This window comes from Globicephala melas, chromosome 3, assembly GCF_963455315.2.
Source record: "Globicephala melas chromosome 3, mGloMel1.2, whole genome shotgun sequence".
Lineage (NCBI taxonomy): Eukaryota > Metazoa > Chordata > Mammalia > Artiodactyla > Delphinidae > Globicephala > Globicephala melas.
The window spans coordinates 117,543,086-117,562,871 of NC_083316.1; the positions used below are offsets into that span (position 1 = coordinate 117,543,086).

The 19,786-nt window shown below is 41.7% G+C and overlaps 1 protein-coding gene and 1 pseudogene across 1 annotated transcript; both read left to right on the forward strand.

Annotated features, from left to right (window-relative positions):
- Nucleotides 1–11,958: 11,958 nt before the first annotated feature.
- Nucleotides 11,959–14,476, forward strand: LOC115844212 (protocadherin beta-7-like; annotated as a pseudogene).
- A 2,693-nt stretch (nucleotides 14,477–17,169) lies between these two features.
- On the forward strand, nucleotides 17,170–19,763 carry LOC132597105 (protocadherin beta-8-like). The gene has a single exon (XM_060296322.1). It carries the CDS (start codon nucleotides 17,359–17,361, stop codon nucleotides 19,756–19,758), a length of 2,400 nt encoding a protein of 799 aa, XP_060152305.1. The 5' UTR covers nucleotides 17,170–17,358; the 3' UTR covers nucleotides 19,759–19,763.
- The last annotated feature ends 23 nt before the right edge of the window (nucleotides 19,764–19,786 follow it).

Sequence of the window (19,786 nt, forward strand, 5' to 3'; positions counted from 1 at the left end):
TCTCCACTCTCATGTTAGAGACTTTCCTTTTTATGTATTATGCTGCTTGGCTGTCTGTTTTTTGTTTTTGTTCTTTTTCCATGAGACAATAAAAAGCTGATTAGGCACTGCATGTTTGGGTGGGACTAGTTGAGTGGTGGATCTCACCTTAGAATAATTAAATAGGAAAAAACATTTTGCTTGGGGACCAAAAGTTAATATCTGTAAATCTCTTCTCTTGGGCCTATGTTGTTTTCCAGAGAAGAATTCAGTAAGAATGGGAGTAGTGGTGGAAGGTATTATAAAGAAGGCACTCAGCGCTCTGAGAGCTCATTGGTTGGAAATGGGGTCTTAATCAGTATGTAGAATTTCTTTAATACTCTTCTCAATAAGGTCTCAGCCCTACCCTCAGTTGTGCTAGTGTCCCTCAGTCCAGCCTTGTCTATATAACATCTACAAATAGTGTACCTCCCATTTCCTGCCACTAAGAGAAAAGGGAGGGCACCTTGCTTCAGTGACTGGGGAAGGAATTCTCAGATACATGTAGTCCTTGTACAGATTTTCAGCCACTGTTGTTTTCAGCCTCTCCTTGGACCCTCAATATGAATCATTACTTTGGTTGGATTTGATTTTCTTATTAATCCTACCCACCTGCACCCCTACTTTCTACTCTCATTTGACAACAGGAAAAAGTAAAATCTGTCCATAACCAATTGTCTGTATACTTTGCATCTTCCAAAAATTTTAGTGACTTTTCTCCCCTGCTGTTTACTCTTCTATTTTTTTGTCTTCATAGGTTCATTTATGTTAAACCTTTGCTCTCTATTGTTTAAATGAAGTTTCAGGGGGGAATTGATATAAACTGGTATGCTCAAACTGGAAATGATAATGCCATCCTTACTCTCAGTTATTTTATCCCAGCTTCCCCAAACCTGAATTATTTATAGTGCATCATCTCTTGGTTTACTGGATTTCATCAGGTGTAATCCTTTAGAGAAGAGTTTATAGGTGCTGTATTTCTTGATTATCACATGCTTGAGAAGTGTTATTTAGCTGGGTATAAAATTCTTCAGTCAACTTTCTTCAGAGATTTGTTGATACCAAATATTACATTAACCCTTTCATCAGTTTCTCAGTTCATCTATAAATTGACTGAATTTTATCCTTAAGTAGTTTTTTTCAAAATAAGCACTCATGAATGCTAATGCAATGTTTTATATATTCTTTCCTGTTTGCTGCATTATTATCTTTGTACTTGAACATCTCGGCTAGGTATAACATTATTGAGCCATAATATCTTTCCCTCAGAACCCTGAAGACATTTCCATTATGTTCTGGTATTAAATGTTGATGAGCAGAAGTCTGAGGCTATTTTCTTCATCTGTAGATGACTTGCTTTCTACCCTTGAAATTCATTATCTTTATCAGGTTATGTCTTAAGTTTGATACTTCTGTATTATCTTCCCTGAAGCTCAGTGTACCCTTTCAATCTGTTCTGTGCAGCTTCAAGTATGTCACTTATTTACTTATATATGGTAAGTATAAATGGTTTTTAACGCTGATAGTTCCCACATCTGAAGTTTGTATGGGTCTATTTCGCTGTATTGTTTCTTATTCTTCTCATTTATGTTGTCTGTTTGTTCGTGTGAATTATATGGTTGACTGCACCTGAAAATTTATTTGTAGGGTGTCCTCAAAGCCTTGGTTGCATGTTCCATCTTTCAAAAGTGGTTTTCATTTGTTTTAGCCAGAATAGAAACACTATAAATAGGGGACCATCACAAACCAAGTTATAGCTTAAGGTTTCTTGCAAGTCAACCTATGCAGATTCAAAATACAAACACACATGAGGCCCACTCGGTAGCTACAATTTCCCCCGCATGTTTTCTCTTCTCTTTCTTCTGCTCTACTTAACACCAGGGAGCCTTCTATATAATTCCCTGGAGTTGAGGGGAGGGAGCAGGTTTAGATTTTTTTGGTGTTTACACTGTGTTTATATTGTGGATGTAGCCCTGTGGGGTCCCTTAAAATGGGGAGGATCTTCATTATAATATGCTGCACCTCTGGCTGGCCCTGAGACTTGACTTGTATTTCTTTGATCTCACATCACTTCAAATCAAAGCCCAAGGGAAAATGTTTTCACATGCCCTGAAAGAATAATAAGTTTTGTTGTTTTGATATACTGTTTACCCTTCTATTACAGGCTTCCATCAAAAATTAGGCTATTGGGCTTCCCTGATGGTGCAGTAGTTGAGAGTCCGCCTGCCGATGCAGGGGACACGGGTTCGTGCCCCGGTCTGGGAAGATCCCACATGCCGCGGAGCGGCTGGGCCCGTGAGCCATGGCCGCTGAGCCTGTGCATGTGGAGCCTGTGCTCCACAATGGGAGAGGCCACAACAGTGAGAGGCCCGCGTACCGCAAAAAAAAAAAAAAAAAAAAAAATTAGGCTATTTTCACCTCTTTAATATTTTAAGGTGATTTATTTTATTTTATTTTATTTCATTTTTTGGCTGGACCATGGGGCTTTCGGGATCTTAGTTCCCCAACCAGGGATCCAACCCAGGCCCCTGGCAGTGGAAGTGCAGCATCCTAACCATTGGACCACCAGGGAATTCCCTAAAGTGATTTTTAAAAAGTCTTGTCCATCACTTTTTATTGTTTTGCACATGAGGTGCATCTGAATTTTCATCAGTTTCAGAAATAAAAAGCTCTGCCTAATGTCTTTTCAATTTGAAGATTCAATTTTGCCATAATTTCAATGACATATTAGGCTATTTTTTCTTTGAATCCATTGAATATAATGTTCCATTCATTGGGTATTCTGCCCAGTCAAATCAATGATCTCCCTTCCCTATTAAATTATAAGCTCCTCATGGAGAGAGCTGTTTTTCTACTGTGTTTAGAAAAATACATACTGAAGTAATTATGGATGAATGAGTATTGAATAAATTAATGAATAAATTTCAATCTGTTATTTTATTGTCTGGCTTTATAAACTTAAAAACTATAACAAGGGCTTCCCTGGTGGCGCAGTGGTTAAGAATCCGCCTGCCAATGCAAGGGACACAGGTTCAAGCCCTGGCCCGGGAAGATCCCACATGCCACGGGGCAACTAAGCCTGTGCGCCACAACTACTGAGCCTGAGCTCTAGAGCCTGCAAGCCACAACTACTGAGCCCACGTGCCACAACTACTGAAGCCTGCACACCTAGAGCCCGTGCTCTGCAACAAGAGAAGCCATGACAATGAGAAGCCCGTGCACCGCAATGAAGAATAGCCCCCGCTCACCGCAAATAGAGAAAGCCCGCACCCAGCAACGAAGACCCAACACAGCCAAAATAAAAAAAATTAATTTATTTTAAAAAAACTAACAAAATATTTTATTTATAAAATGCTTATATACTATTTACACTATTTGATACTTGCTTCATTCACCTAACTATGTATCATTTAGGATATGTGAGCCAAGGACTTCCCTGGTGGTCCAGCGGTTAAGACTCCATCTTTCCACTGGAGGGGGCACGGGTTCCATCCCTGGCCGGGGGAACTGAGATCCCACATGCTGAGTGGTGTGGCCAAAAAGAAAAAAACAATGTGAGCCAGTTATCACCTTTTAAAATGTATGTGATGTTGAGCCCTTTTCTTATTTATCCACAGATAATTAAATTTTAAAAGTAATTTTTATCTACCATGTTGCCTGTGAGGGGCGAAAGAAAGTGTTTATGGCTCACTTTTAGACCATGCTCTGTTTTGTAAAAATATACACATTAAATTTATTAAAATTTTCATCCTTAGTCTCTCAGGAGTGCACCCATAATTTTTCATTCTTCCCTATTCTTAAACCAAGACATGTTAGCTTAAGAGAATAGTGCCTTAACTGCTTAATGAGTTTATATTTTACATCTTTTCCTTTACAAACTCTAATTGAGAAGCTCCTATTCCTTATAATTCAAGTGAAGGTATAAAACTGAATTATTCAGAGTTCAAGACAAAAACAAAAAAAACAGAAACCATTCTACGTACATCTAACTAAAGGAAAAAAAAGAAATTTTATAGAGGGAATTAGTTGCTTACAAAATCAGAAGAACTGGACAAGCAGAAGCGAGAATCAACACTGAACTACTGGTTTTGAAGGCATACTACCATTGTTGCCATAGAGAAATTAGGGAGCTGCTGCTGCTGCTACTACCCAAACTGCTACTCCCACAACGGCCTCTCCTCTCCCACCTCCAAAATTGGTGACTACACAGTGGAACATAGAGTCTGGCTGCCGCAGTGGCCTCCAGTTCCCCATGAAACTGATGGCTAGACACAGAAATGCTGACTTGGCTGCAAGCACTCACATCTTTCTGACCTGCTGGTCAGCAGCAATGACAACATGAAGATGACCTTTGCCTGTCTTCAAAGGCTCATGTGAAGGCATCTCACTGGTAAAATCTAATTTACATCCAGAATAATAATTCAAAGGAGTCTGTAAAATGGAGTTTTAAGCTTTGCAGACCCTAAATTTTTTAAAAGTTAATAAAAAGAAGTAGGAATGGATGACAGGTGCCAATAGCACACTAGGGAAGCATCACTGGTTCAAAGGATCTTGTCCCAGAAATTGAATTTAGTACTTAATTGCTTTGAGGGCTAAACTTTCAGTGGAACAAGAATTTTTTGGCTACAAAACACACCACCAGGACTTCCCTGGTAGTGCAGTGCTTGAGAATCCGCCTGCCAATGCAGGGGACACGGGTTTGAGCCCTGGTCCGGGAAGATCCCACATGCCGTGGAGCAACTAACCACAACTACTGAGCCTGTGTGCCGCAACTACTGAAGCCTGCATGCCTAGAGCCTGTGCTCTGCAACAAGAGAAGCCACCAGGATGAGAAGCCCACACACCGCAACAAAGAGTAGTCCCCACTCACTGCAACTAGAGAAAGCCCGCGCACAGCAACGAAGACCCAACACAGCCAAAAATAAATAAATAAATAAATTTTTAAAATAAATAAATAAATAAATAAAACACACCACCAATATGGAGAAATACAATCATATGCTCCTCTAAAAACCAATCCAATCAGGCAATTTATTTGATACTATCTCCTCCTAGTGGCTAGTGGGGGCTACAGCTGTGATCTGAGTGGGTATGGCATAGACTACTAATTTCACCCAAATATATGTTCTCTCATTATTTATTATTAACAGACTTCTCATTTTTAGCTGCCCATGTGGATATGTGGGCTATAGATTATACTTTCCAACTTCTGTTGTGGCTGGGTATGGTCTTATAACTAAGTTATGGCCGGTGAGACATGAGCACAAGTGCCATGGAATACTTCTTAGAAGCAGCCTTTTAAAAAGGAAGGCACAGCTTTCCCTTTCTCCTATTTGCTGGTCTGAATGGCAATGTAATAGCTGGATATTAGGCAGCTGTCTTGGACTGTGAGGTAAAGGTCATGTCCTGAAGATGGTAAAGCAACAAAATGGAATGGGACTGGGTCCCAGATATCATGCAGTGCATTTCAGCCACTAGCCTTATTTTATGACAGAAAAATAAAATTCTATTTTGTATAAGCAGTTGTTGTTAGGGTTTTTCTATTATTTCAGGCTAAAATTATATAGAACATAATTCTAGCTGATATAATAAGCTTTTTAAATAAGTGATATTTAAGGTAAGAACCAAAGAATGAATAGAGAAAATTGTGAGACTTACATGCATTTCTTAGAAATCAAGATTTATTGAGAACAAATAGGCTAAGCAAACAACTCAGGATTCAAGAAAAACCATTTTAAAAATAAAGACAATAAAAGAAATGGAATTTTTAAATATAAAAGCATAAATTACTTAAATAGAATAAAAATCACATAGATTTGACCAATTAAACACAAGTCTATTTCTCTGAAAAATTCAAGGGTGTTTTGAGATAAATTGGTGGATTGGACATGCGCCTTTAATTTGGCTCTCTCAAAATGCACTAACACAAAAGTGAAGAGATATTTTCAAAAATATAAATCTATAAGGATGGAGAGAATAAGGTATAAGACAGCAGATAAAAATCTTAGTAGCTGGAAAGCAGATGGATAACTTAGTAGAACTGATAAACCAACTACCCATCCTGAAGTAGGAAAAGCTGAGAACCAATCATGGTTAGACTGCAGGATTTTCAGAAGTATTGGATATCAGAACTATCAGCCCTAGACACTCTGGAAATCATGACAGGGTGCCAAATAAGGAGAATTGTGTTAAAATTGCCTGAGAATCAGTTAAATCTCTAATGGTCAAATCACTTTCCCTGACTCCAGTCATGGAGTAACCTACTTTCCCATCCCTAGCCTAAGTCTGGAGTTTTGTTTTCTGATGACTGAAGCAAAGAGAGTCATCATATTAGAGGGTCCACAGTCAAAACTGAGGGCAAGAGTAATATGCGTAGTGGAAATAGGTGACCATCTAAACAGTGAATGTTCATTGTTAAAATGCTATTTTAGTCACTGGGACCAATTACAAATATTTCAGTTTTCCTCCCCTCAGACACATGGTAGAATTTCAATTCTATTTCCTCTTTAAAATACATGTGGCTCATGCCGCGGAGTGGCTGGGCCCGTGAGCCATGGCCACTGGGCCTGCGCGTGTGGAGCCTGTGCTCCACAAAGGAAGAGGCCACAACAGTGAGAGGCCCGCGTACCGCAAAAAAAAAAAAAAAAAAAAAAATACATGTGGCTATGTAATTTCATTTCACCATTAAAATGGGAGAAGTGAAATACATTATTTCTGGGCTGGAGCTTTTGGAGACAGTGCATGGTTTAACACATTTACTTTGCCCACTATAGTGATCATGAAAGCCTTTGTGGAGATGGGAGTCTCCAGAAGCCTGGATCCCTCACTGACAGCTATGAGGAAGGTCCTATGCTGAACTGTATGGGACATGTAGTGCAAGAAAGAAATCAACCTTCATAGTGTTAAATCACTTAGATTTGGAGTAACTGTTTAGTACTGAAGCATAACCTAACCTATCCTGAATAATGCAGGCCTACACTCCACTTCTGCTATTCAATCCTTTACCTTTTCAATCCATACCTTTTTCTCCTGGGTAGGAGATTTTTAAAGAGTTGGGGAATCTGACCAGTCGAAGTGAAAAGACCTAATCACACTGACACTGAGGTTTCTCCAACAACAAGAGCTCCCAGTTCACCTTAGAGTAATAATCAGAATGGACAAGCCCTGATAACACGCTCAAAACTATTACTGAGCTCTTTAGTCTCCCAAAAAAATCAAGAACAGACACCTGAATGAGACTCCTAAAGAAAGTTTCTAAGAAGAAATATAGAAATAAAAACAAAGCAGTATGGTGTAAGGAATAGATCTTAATTTTATCTTTTTCCAAATAGTTATATAATTGATAAAAAACTTTATTAAAACCCTTTTCTCAATGGAAAAAAATGAAATAAAAACAAAGCAAAGCAAAAAAAATAGGGTAAACTGGAGAAAATAGAAAATTTCTAAGAGCAGGAGGAAATTAGTTTCCTAGATGAAACTGCTTACCAATTGTCCTGTACAATGGATGAAAATAAACTCAAAGACACATCAGTGTTTAATTTTCAAATGTTTGGGACAATGACAATATACTACAAGAAGAACTAAAAATACAGGTCTCAAAAAGAAGATATAAAATAAAATTCACTTTAGACTTCTTAACAAACACGTTGGTTTAGAGCTCATGGACAAAATATTTTAAAATTCTGAAGAAAAATTATTTCCAACCTAAAACTCTATAATCAGTCAAACTTACAATCAAGTTTGAGAGTAAAATAAAGATAATTTAATACACTCAAGGTCACAACAAAATTTACCTCTCATACACTGTTCTCTAGAAACTACTAGAAGATATCTATCAAAATGTGAGCGTAATCTAGGAGAGAGGAAGTAAGAAAAAAGCGAAAAGAGATGATCCAAAGCAGAACAAGTGAGGGACTTCCCTGGTGGTCCAGTGGTTAAGACTCCATGCTCCCAGTGCAGGGAGCCCAGGTTCGATCCCTGGTCAGGGAACTAGATCCCACATGCCACAACTAAGAGCCTGCATGCTGCAACTAAAGATCCCACATGCCGCAATGAAGATCCTACGTGCCACAACTAAGACACGGTGCTGCCAAATAAATAAATATTAAAACAAAACAAAACAAACAAACAAAAACCAAAGCAGAACAAGTAAAATGAATCTCCACATGATGTTGAAGGATGATCCCAGGATGACACTTGTCTCCAGTATAGTGAACAACTAGTCCAGTTTGGAGCTGTATGACTCAAGAGACAGGCATTTCAAAGGATATCATCAGCAAGTCCCCTGACATATCTTCAATCAGATGAAACTCTTGGAGGATGTGATCTCTTAAAGCTATAGAATAAACCAAAAAAGAGGAAGAATAAAATCCTTGAAATAGGAAACCCAATCAGAATAAAAGGCAAAGGGAATTCCAAGAATGACAGCAAAGGAAAGTTCCAGGATGAGACCTATGCAGCAGATGTAGGGAGCAACCACTCAATTTTAAGGAGAATTGATATCTCAGGAGACATGGGAATGACCATGTGGAAAATTGTATTGAGAGGAATTGGAAGTGTGAGAAGAATAGGTGACACATATCTCAAGAAAACCAAGCAAATGAAAAGGCAAGGCAATCATTAACTTCAAGAAAAAAAAAAGTGGGACTTCCCTGTTGATGCAGTAGTTAAGAATCTGCCTGCCAATGCAGGGGACATGGGATAAAACTGGACAGCCAAATGCAAAATAATGAAACTAGACCACTATCTTACACCATACATAAATATCAACTCAAAATGGATTAAAGACTTGAATGTAAGACCCGAAACCATAAAACTCCCAGGAGAAAACATAGGCAGTATGCTCTTTGATATTGGTCTTAATTTCTTCCCGGATATGTCTCTTCAGACAAGGGAAACAAAAATGAAAATAAACAAATGGGACTACATCAAACTAAAAAGCTTCTGCACAGCAAAGGAAACCATCAACAAAACAAAAGGACAACCTAAAGAATGGGAGAAGATATTTGCAAATCATATATCCAATAAGGGGTTAATATCCAAAATATATAAAGACTCATATAACTCAACAAAAACAAAACAACCTGATTTAAAAATGAACAGAGGATCTGAACAGAGATTTTTCCAAAGAAGACAAAGAGATGGCCAACAGCCGCATCAAAAGATATTCAACCATCCCTAATTTTAAGGAAATGCAAATCAAAACCACAGTGATATATCATCTCACACCCAATAGAATGGCTATTATCAAAAAGGCAAGAAATAACAAATGTTGGAGAGGATATGGAGAAAAGGGAATCCTCATGTACTGTTGGTGGGAATGTAATTTGTGCAGCCACTATGGAAAACAGTATGGAGATTCCTCAAAAAACTAAGAATAGAACTACCATATGATGCAGCTATTCCACTTCTGGATATTTACCTAAAGAAAATGAAAACACTAATTTAAAAAGATATATTCACCCCATGTTCATTGCAGCATTATTCAAAATAGCAAAGATATGGAAACAACCTAAGTGCCTATTGACAGATAAATGGATAAGGAAGATGTGACACACACGCATACAATGGAATACTACTCAGCACAAAAAAGATGAAATCTTGCCATCTGCTACAACATGGATGGACCCTGAAGATATTATCCTAAATGAAATAAGTCAGAAGGAGAAAGACAAATACTGTATGATTTCACCCATATGTGAAATATAAAAAACCAAAAAAACAAAATAAACAAACCAAACCAAACAAAAACAAACATATAGATATAGAGAACAGAGTAGTGGGACTTCCCTGGCAGTCCAATGGTTCAGACTCTGCCCTTCCAATGCAGGGGGTGTGGGTTTGATCCCTGGTCGGGGAACTAAGATCCCACATGCCACGTGGCGTGGCAAAAAAAAATTTTTTTTTAATTACAAAAAAATATAGAGAACAGAGTAGTGGCCACCAGAGAAGAGGTGTAGGGGTAGGATGAAATGTGTAAAGGGGGTCAACTGTGTAGTTGAAAACTAAACTTTTGGTGGTGAACACATCATAGTGTATACAGAAGTCAAAATGTAATGTACACGTGGAACTTAAATAAGGTTATAAACCAATGTTACCTCAAAAAAAAAAAAGTCTCCTTATTGGTAAGGGAACTAGGAAAATGAGGAGGGAAAGTGCAGAAAACTACTGTATTTTCTTATAAACCTTTTAGTACTATTTGATTTTGAATCAAGGTCAAAGATTATTTGAAAAAAGTGTATTTTAAAAGATCAGTATAATAGAGATCTTGCAAGTCTCCTCAAGGATAAAAAGGAGGGGACTTCCCTGGTGGTCCAGCGGTTAAGACTTCACGATCCCGATGCAGGGGGCCCAGGTTCGATCCCTGGTCAGGGAACTAGATCCCGCATGCCACAGCTAAAGATACCGTGTGCCACAACTAAGACCCGGTGCAGCCAAATAATAAAAAAAATTTTTAAATGTCCTATACTGCCAAAAACAAAAAAAAGAATAAAAAGGAGATAAAGTACTAAATATTACTAATAAGAACAGAGTTATAACTAGAGATAAATAATGCAATGAAAACATAATACCAAAATGTTTGTAAATCGAAAACATAATACCAAAATGTTTGCAAATCCAGATAAAATAAATGGTTTTTAAAAATAAACTACAAATTACTTTAAAAAGAAATAAAACCCGAACAGATTAATAACCAAAAGTAAAATGGAAAAGATAATCATAGATTTACCATCCAAACCCAACCCATTTAAAAGGCAAGTTGCAATAAAGCATGTAGAAACAGATGATAATTATAAAAACTATTCTGTTACATAAAAATAGATAGAAAGCTTCCTAATCCATACTACAAGGCCAGGATAGTTTAATACCAAAACCATAGAAGCTAAACACACACATTCATGTATACACACAGAGCAGCAAGGGCCAGAAAAATCCTAAAACTATGCTGGCTCATCAAATCCATCTGTACATTAAAACAATAATATGTAATGGTTAAATGTCATTTATATCAAGAACTCAAGAATTAAAAAGCTAAAGAATAAATTTCAACAGATGTCAAAAATTACTCTAAAATATTAAAGAATAAAGAAAAATAAGAAAACTTTTTTGATACAAAAAATAGAGCATTTACCCCAAACTGAGGTCAGCCATCATAGTTAAAGATGAAATACTAGGAGCGCTTCCACAAAGACAAGAATGACACCTACTTGCTACTATTAATTTTAAGAGTATTCATTGCATACTCTTGGAAATGCCAGTCATGTGAACACTAACATATACATAGTACTTAAATCAGGTGAAGGGTGGAGGATGGGGGGTAGAAAATGTTCCAAAAAATATTGCGGGTGAAGAGTGAAGACCTTGAAACTGGAAGGATTATTTAATTCACAAGAAACTGAAAAAAGGCCAGTTACTCTCAAGGGTGTACAGCATTATTGGTAAGCAATTTACAAATAAACAAAAGGCTCTCAACCAATATATGTTGACTTTTTGATGGAGACTTCATTTTCTTATATATTCTTTACTATCAATCTTAAAAACAGGAAAAGGTTTTCTTAGGATTAACTGCTGGTGGGAAGCCAGAGTTTAATTTTGTGCACCTAAATTAAGGAAAAAGACTGATTTATTTTTCTGCGAATGTAGACTCACAGAGACGGATACGATGTAAGCATTTACAAACTAGGATTACTGTGGCCAGTTGAGGGAAAATATGAAATGAAATAGCAAAGACACTAAGGGGAAAAAAAAAATCCTACTCCAGCTCTTTTAATCCGCCATCTTTTTGTTCTATTCCTGAAATTGGGAGTAACATCCACAAAACGCAAGGTGGCGCTGCAGGCTAAAAAGAGAACAAAATATTCGCGTAAAGAATGTTGCAGATTCCAGTGTTAAGAGGAAAGCTGACCAGACTAGAAAAGTCGAGGAAAGGAACCCGTGGTAATAAGTGTTGGGAGAAAGTGGGGATCCCTCCCCACAAGCATTGCTATGATCCAGCTCATTTCTAAGGATTCAGCTGATGCCAGTTCTGAATTGCTCGAGGCCGAGAAAAAGTGTTTTTTGAAGACTGGTTAAACAAAGAATGGAGGCCAGAGTGGAGCGTGCTGTGCAGCAAAGGCAAGTACTGTTTCTTTGTGTATTTCTGCAAGTGTCTTGGGCTGGTGGGGAACCACTACTGTATTTTGTGGAAGAGGAAGCTGAAAAAGGCACCTTTCTGGCCAACCTAGCAAATGACCCGGGGTTCGGGGAATCCTTAGCCCAGGGACCTAGAATCATTTCAGACCAGAATACAGGATTTTTACTACTCGATCCGTTTACTGGTGATTTATTTCTAAATGAGAAATTAGACTGACAGGACCTGTGTGGCCCCACAGAGCCTTGTGTGCTGCCTTTCCAGTTGTTACTGGAAAAACCTCTTCAGATTTTCCGTGCTGAATTATGGGTCAGAGACATCAATGATCATTCTTCAGTATTTCTAGATAGAGAGATTCCCTTGAAAATATTAGAAGTTACCACTCCAGGGGCAGCATTTCTCCTAGAAAGTGCACAGGATTCAAATGTTGGAACAAACAACCTGAGAAACTACACCATCAGCCCCAATGCCTATTTCCACATTAATGTCCATGATAGTGGGGAGGGGATTATCTATCCTGAATTGGTGCTGGATAGACTACTGGATCAAGAAGAGGTGCCTGAGCTCAGTTTACTCCTCACCGCCTAGGATGGTGGCTCTCCACCCAGCTCTGGAACTGCCCTGGTATGCATCCTGGTTTTGGACATCAATGACAACGCCCATGAATTTGTACAGTCTCTCTACAAGGTGCAGGTGCCTGAGGATAGCCTTGTTGTCTCTCTGGTTGTCACCATGTCAGCTAGAGATTTAGATACCGGAAGTAACGGGGAAATAGTTTAGGCATTTTTTATGCTACTGAAAGAATTCTCAAAACGTTTCAAATCAATCCAACATCTGGCAATCTTCATTTAAAGCTGAATTGAACTATGAGGCAATGCAAATTTATACATTAACTATTCAGGCCAAAGATGGCAGAGGACTTTCTGGAAAACGTACGATGGTGGTTCAGGTAACAGATATAAATGACAATCCACCAGAACTACTCATGTCATCACTTACTACAGCAATTAAAGAAAATTCACCTGAGGCAGTCATAGCTGTTTTTAGGATTCGAGACAGAGATTCAGGAAACAATGCAAAGATGGTGTGCTCCATTCAAGACAATCTCCCCTTCGTCCTGAAGCCACCTGTAGAGAATTACTACACCCTGGTAACCGATAGCTCTCTGGACAGAGATAAAAGACCCGAGTACAACATCACCATCACCGTCACTGACATGGGAACCCCCAGGCTGAAAACCGAGCACAACATAACCATGCTGGTGTCCAACGTCAACGACAACGCCCCCGCCTTCACCCAGACCTCCTACGCCCTGTCCGTCCTCGAAAACAACAGCCCCGCCCTGCACATCGGCAGCGTCCGCGCCACAGAGACGCGGGCGCCAACGCCCAGGTCACCTACTCGCTGCTGCCGCCCCTCGACGCGCACGTGCCCCTGGCCTCCCTGGTGTCCATCAACCCGGACAACGGCCACCTGTTCGCCCTGAGGTCCCGGGACTACGAGGCCCTGCGGGCGTTCGAGTTCCGCGTGGGCGCCGCCGACCGCGGCTCGCCCGCGCTCAGCAGCCAGGCGCTGGTGCGCGTGCTCGTGGCGGACGACAACGACAACGCGCCCTTCGTGCTTTACCCGCTGCAGAACGCCTCGGCGCCCTGCACCGAGCTGGTGCCCAGGGCAGCCGAGGCGGGCTACCTGGTGACCAAGGTGGTGGCGGTGGACGGCGACTCGGGCCAGAACGCCTGGCTGTCGTACCAGCTGCTCAAGGCCACGGAGCCCGGCCTCTTCGGCGTGTGGGCGCACAACGGCGAGGTGCGCACGGCCCGGCTGCTGAGCGAGCGCGACGCGGCCAAGCACAGGCTGGTGGTGCTGGTCAAGGACAACGGCGAGCCGCCGCTCTCGGCCAGCGTCACGCTGCACGTGCTGCTGGTGGACGGCTTCTCGCAGCCCTACCTGCCGGCCCCGGAAGCGGAAGCGGCGGACGCGGCCCCGGCCGCCCCGCTCACCGTCTACCTGGTGGTGGCCTTGGCGTCGGTGTCGTCGCTCTTCCTCTTCTCGGTGCTGGTGTTCGTCGCGGTGCGGCTGTGCAGGAGGGGCAGGGCGGCCTCGGTGGGTCGCTGCTCGGTGCCCGAGGGCCACTTTCCGGGCCACCTGGTGGACGTCAGCGGCACGGTGACCCTGTCCCAGAGCTACCAGTATAAGGTGTGTCTGCGGGGAGGTACTGGGCCAGCGAGTTCAAGTTCCTGAAGCCGATTATCACCAATCTCACATCCCAGAGCATAGGCAGGAAAAGTGGAAGAATATCCCTCATATCAGAATGATTTCGGTTTCTGATAAAGAATGAAAAATAAATGCCGGTATTATATCTGTAAATATATTCCTATTAAGAAATTTATCTCGATTTACCTGTAGAGGAGTGCTTTCACATTATTGCAAGTATTCTTAGGGTCATAGAATAAATTTCTTGACAGAAAAGGATTCAGCTTCAGCCCTAAGAACACTCCAAAAAGCATGGATTGTTTACTGTCACCTTTTGTCTCAATTATGCTTTGTGTGCAGTCTATTACATGACACATCTTATTTGAGATGTTTTTAAATTGGAATTCACTGTCTTCAAATATTATTGCTAGTTTTATTTTGTAAGTTGATTAGAGTGCTCTACAAGTATACCTACCCTAACTTTTAAAAAAAGCACTTACTATGCATCATACACTATTTTACCACTTTTAATTTTAGAAGTAATTCTATGATGAGAGGTATTTTAGAAATGAGCAAATAGATGTTCATAGACGTTCAGTGAGTTCACTAAGGTCACCAACTAATTAATGGCAGAGCTAAGCATCTCTCCTAAATCTTCTGATTCTGGGGCCTTGCTGTGATGCTATACTGTTTTCTCTTGTTAGATATCACCTGGCAAGTTTCTCCCTAATTAAGGAGAAATCTTTTTTTCATACTCATATTCCTGTTCAGTGTTTCGTGTATTTGCAAAGAATCAGATATGTATTTGTGGTTTTATTTTCTTATATACTAATAATCCAGTTTTTCTGTATCAATTATTCAACTATTATTTTTAAAGCTCTGATCTATCCACATCTCAAGTACAACAAAATGAAAGATCAATCTGTGCTTTCTCCTTGTTATCTGAATATGCGACCTTCATTTCATAGAAAAGATTAATGACCATGAATAGAAATATTACATAATTTTGATCGCTTCATTTGTTTATTTTCCTCACATTGCAGTAATTTTCCTACAGTAGTCCCTACCTTTTTAACACGTTTTTCTCCTTTAATTTGAAAGTTTATTTTTTAAAGTTTCTATTCAATATACTTCAGTGCTGAATCGGAAAAGTATAAGAAAAAGAATACTTTTAAATATGCAATATTAAAGAGAAACAAATTATCACTGAATTACTTAAAGATTCTGGAGAGTTAAGGAGAAGCTTTGTTTGTTATAATAATCTGTAACTGCTTTTTCTTTAACAGTTATCCAGATCATTTTTGCAGAGCTGTATTCTGAATATATCATAAGCTAGTGCTGATAACTCTTAAAATAGTAATATTACTGTGCATTACTAATGGGATATAGTCTAATGACAAAAAAAAAAAGAACCACACAGCATTAAAATCTTAAGTTGTTTCCATAGCGTTAGGATAAAATTATTTAGTTTTTCAAGCAAATCAATGGCATGGAAAAGGGGAGGAGGGAATCTTGCACAATGAGAGAAATTAAGACATACCAACCAAATGCAATGGATAGTGGATCTTGTTTAATCTTGATTCAAACAATCATAACGACTTTGAAATAATTGGAAAAATCTGAATATAGATGGGATATTAAACAATATTAACTTAATTTCTTAGGTGTGGTAAGGGCATTGTAGTGGGTTTTTTAAGACTTTAAAAGTTAGAGATTTATAATGAAGTTTTATGGGTAAAAATTTAGTTTGGGATGTGACAATGTTGGGGAGACAGGGTAAACAATTGTAGCAAAATATTGATAATTGTTCTAGCTAGTTTTGAGTACCTGGGGGTTCATCGTACTATTCTCCTTCATTATGGGGTTTGAAAATTTTCAAAATAAAAGGTTCTTAAAAATTGACACTGTAGAAAGAGAAGAGGACACCCTTCTGAGATACAGAATCATCACTACCATCACAGATTATACATGTATTAGAAAGATTCTCCAGCCTTTCCGGTTTCGTCGTTTGATATGATAACTTCATTCTGAAATAATGCTGCTCATGAATTATTCTACCACGTGAATCTTGGGGGTTTTTTTAGTCATGACAATGGATTAATGCAAACTGAGCTACCTGATGGCATCACATTACATGCCTGGGGTGTGTGTGTGTGTGTGTGTGTGTGTGTGGTTAATCTTTCTGCCTCAGTTTCCCCATCTGTAAGGTGAGGAACTCACAGCAGCCCTATGTAGTAAGTACCATTAATATCTCCACCTTAGATGAGAAAACTGAGGCAGAGGTTAAATAACGTGTCCAAGGTTCACAGCTACTAATTATTCCCATAGTTCATGGCAATAAAAGTATATAATTCTGAAAGTTTTCTATGTTATTATATATATATTTAAATTTCTGCATATAGTCTTTCTTCTCAGGCAAACTGTTACATAAATATTTTCTTTTTGCTACAAACGCAATTAGCATTATTGAAAGTAGTCTCTACTAATATCTTTTCTCCTGTATGGCCCTCAGACAATTGCCTCAACCTTAAGGTTCAGAGATAGTAAAAACAGTATTGTAGCCTTACATAGCTCGGTGATACGTACTGGCAAGAGTTGGGAACATTGGGGAGTTCCCTGGTGGTCCCGGCTTCAGTCTCTGGTCGGGGAACTGAGATTCCGCAAGCCACGCGGCTCAGCCAAAATTTAAAAAAGCAAAACAAAAAGAGCTGGGAACATTGCATCCATTTTCAACCCAGAAAATGTAAGATTCTCTGAGGACGCGTGGTGGCGCTGCACGATAAGGTACAAACCGGAACCGCAGCTGCGTCTCCATTAACAGGCAAAACTCAACAGCAGAGCCTGGAAGCCCATGAGAAGCTTGGATGCCACAGAAGGAGGACTGGGTCCTCTGTAAAGGACTACTCACTGGAATATTTCTGAAGTACCTTGTGGAATAACTACAGTCTCAGAAACGTACTGAGGCCTTTACAGCTCAGCGGAACCACCCTCGCCAGAGGCTATACCGAGCAAGAACAATGGAGGTTGTCAGGAAGCTCATTTGCAGACAAAGGCAAGTCTTTTTCTTCTTTTTCTTCTTGGGCTTAGCTCAGGCGGGCTCTGAATTTAGGCGTTATTCTGTGGTGGAGGAAACTGAAGGGAGCTCTTTTGTAACCAATTTAGCAAAAGACCTGGGTCTGGGGCAGGGGGAACTTTCCAGGCGGGGAGCTAGGGTCATTTCCAAAGGAAACAAACTGTATCTGCAGCTCGATCAGGAGACTGGGGATTTACTGCTAAATGAGAAACTGGACCGCGAAGAACTGTGTGGTCAGACAGAGCCCTGTATGCTGCGTTTCCAGGTGTTGCTAGAGAATCCCTTAGAGTTTTTTCAAGCTGAGCTACAGGTAATAGACATAAATGACCATGCTCCGGTGTTCATGGACAGAGATATGTTGCTAAAAATATCAGAGAGCAGTCCTCCTGGGACTAAGTTTCCTCTGAAGAACGCTCAGGACATGGATGTAGGCCGAAACAATATTGAAAACTATACCATCAGTCCCAACTCCTATTTCCGGGTCCTCACCCGCAAACGCAGCGATGGCAGGAAATATCCGGAACTTGTGCTGGACAAAGTGCTGGATCGGGAGGAGGAACCTGAGCTCAGGTTAACCCTCACTGCTCAGGATGGCGGGTCTCCACCCCGGTTTGGCACCGCTCAGGTCTCCATCGAAGTCGTGGACATCAACGATAATGCCCCTGAATTTGAGCCGCCTTTCTATAGGGTACAGATCCCCGAGGACAGTCCCATAGGCTACCTGATTGTCAAAGTCTCTGCTACGGATATAGACATAGGAGTCAATAGAGAGATTTCCTATTCACTTTTCCAGGCTTCAGAAGAGATTAGCAAAACCTTTGAGATCAACGCCATGACAGGAGAAATTCGACTGAAAAAACAACTTGATTTCGAAACAACTCAGTCTTATGAGGTCAATATCGAGGCCAGAGATACTGGAAGTCTTTCTGGGAAATGCACCGTTCTGACTCAAGTCATGGATGTGAACGACAATGCTCCAGAAGTCACCATGTCTGCACTTACTAGGCAGATCCCCGAGAACTCTCCTGAGACTATGGTTGCAGTTTTCAGTGTTTCAGATCTTGATTCTGAAGAGAATGGGAAAATAAGTTGCTACATTCAGGACGATCTACCTTTTTTCCTTAAATCTTCCATGGAAAACTTTTATACCCTAGTAACAGAGAGACCGCTAGACAGAGAGACCAGAGCAGAATACAACGTCACCATCACCGTCACGGACTTGGGGACACCCAGGCTGAAAACCGAGCACAACATAACCGTGCTGGTGTCCGACGTCAACGACAACGCCCCCGCCTTCACCCAGACCTCCTACACCCTGTCCGTCCGCGAGAACAACAGCCCCGCCCTGCACATCGGCAGCGTCCGCGCCACAGACAGAGACGCGGGCGCCAACGCCCAGGTCACCTACTCGCTGCTGCCGCCCCTCGACGCGCACGTGCCCCTGGCCTCCCTGGTGTCCATCAACCCGGACAACGGCCACCTGTTCGCCCTGAGGTCCCTGGACTACGAGGCCCTGCGGGCGTTCGAGTTCCGCGTGGGCGCCGCCGACCGCGGCTCGCCCGCGCTCAGCAGCCAGGCGCTGGTGCGCGTGCTCGTGGCGGACGACAACGACAACGCGCCCTTCGTGCTGTACCCGCTGCAGAACGCCTCGGCGCCCTGCACCGAGCTGGTGCCCAGGGCGGCCGAGGCGGGCTACCTGGTGACTAAGGTGGTGGCGGTGGACGGCGACTCGGGCCAGAACGCCTGGCTGTCGTACCAGTTGCTCAAGGCCACGGAGCCCGGGCTGTTCGGCGTGTGGGCGCACAACGGCGAGGTGCGCACGGCCCGGCTGCTGAGCGAGCGCGACGCGGCCAAGCACAGGCTGCTGGTGCTGGTCAAGGACAACGGCGAGCCGCCACTCTCGGCCAGCGTCACGCTGCACGTGCTGCTGGTGGACGGCTTCTCGCAGCCCTACCTGCCGGTCCCTGAAGCGGAAGCGGCGGACGCGGCCCCGGCCGCCCCGCTCACCGTCTACCTGGTGGTGGCCTTGGCGTCGGTGTCGTCGCTCTTCGTCTTCTCGGTTCTGGTGTTCGTCGCGGTGCGGCTGTGCAGGAGGGGCGGGGCGGCCTCGGTGGGTCGCTGCTCGGTGCCCGAGGGCCACTTTCCGGGCCACCTGGTGGACGTCAGCGGCACGGGGACCCTGTCCCAGAGCTACCAGTACGAGGTGTGTCTGAAGGGGAGCTCTGGGACCAGCGAGTTCAACTTTCTGAAGCCAATTGTGACCAATTTTCAGGGCCATTCCCCTGGCCCAGATATAGAAGAAACCCCCAACTTTAGGAAAGATTTTGGTTTCAGTATTCAGTGACAGCAATTGTGTTTCACGTTCCATATAT

Coding starts and splice junctions, on each gene's coding strand:
- LOC132597105 (XM_060296322.1), top strand. CDS start 17,359: ATGGAGGTTGTCAGGAAGCTCATTTGCAGACAAAGGCAAGTCTTTTTC.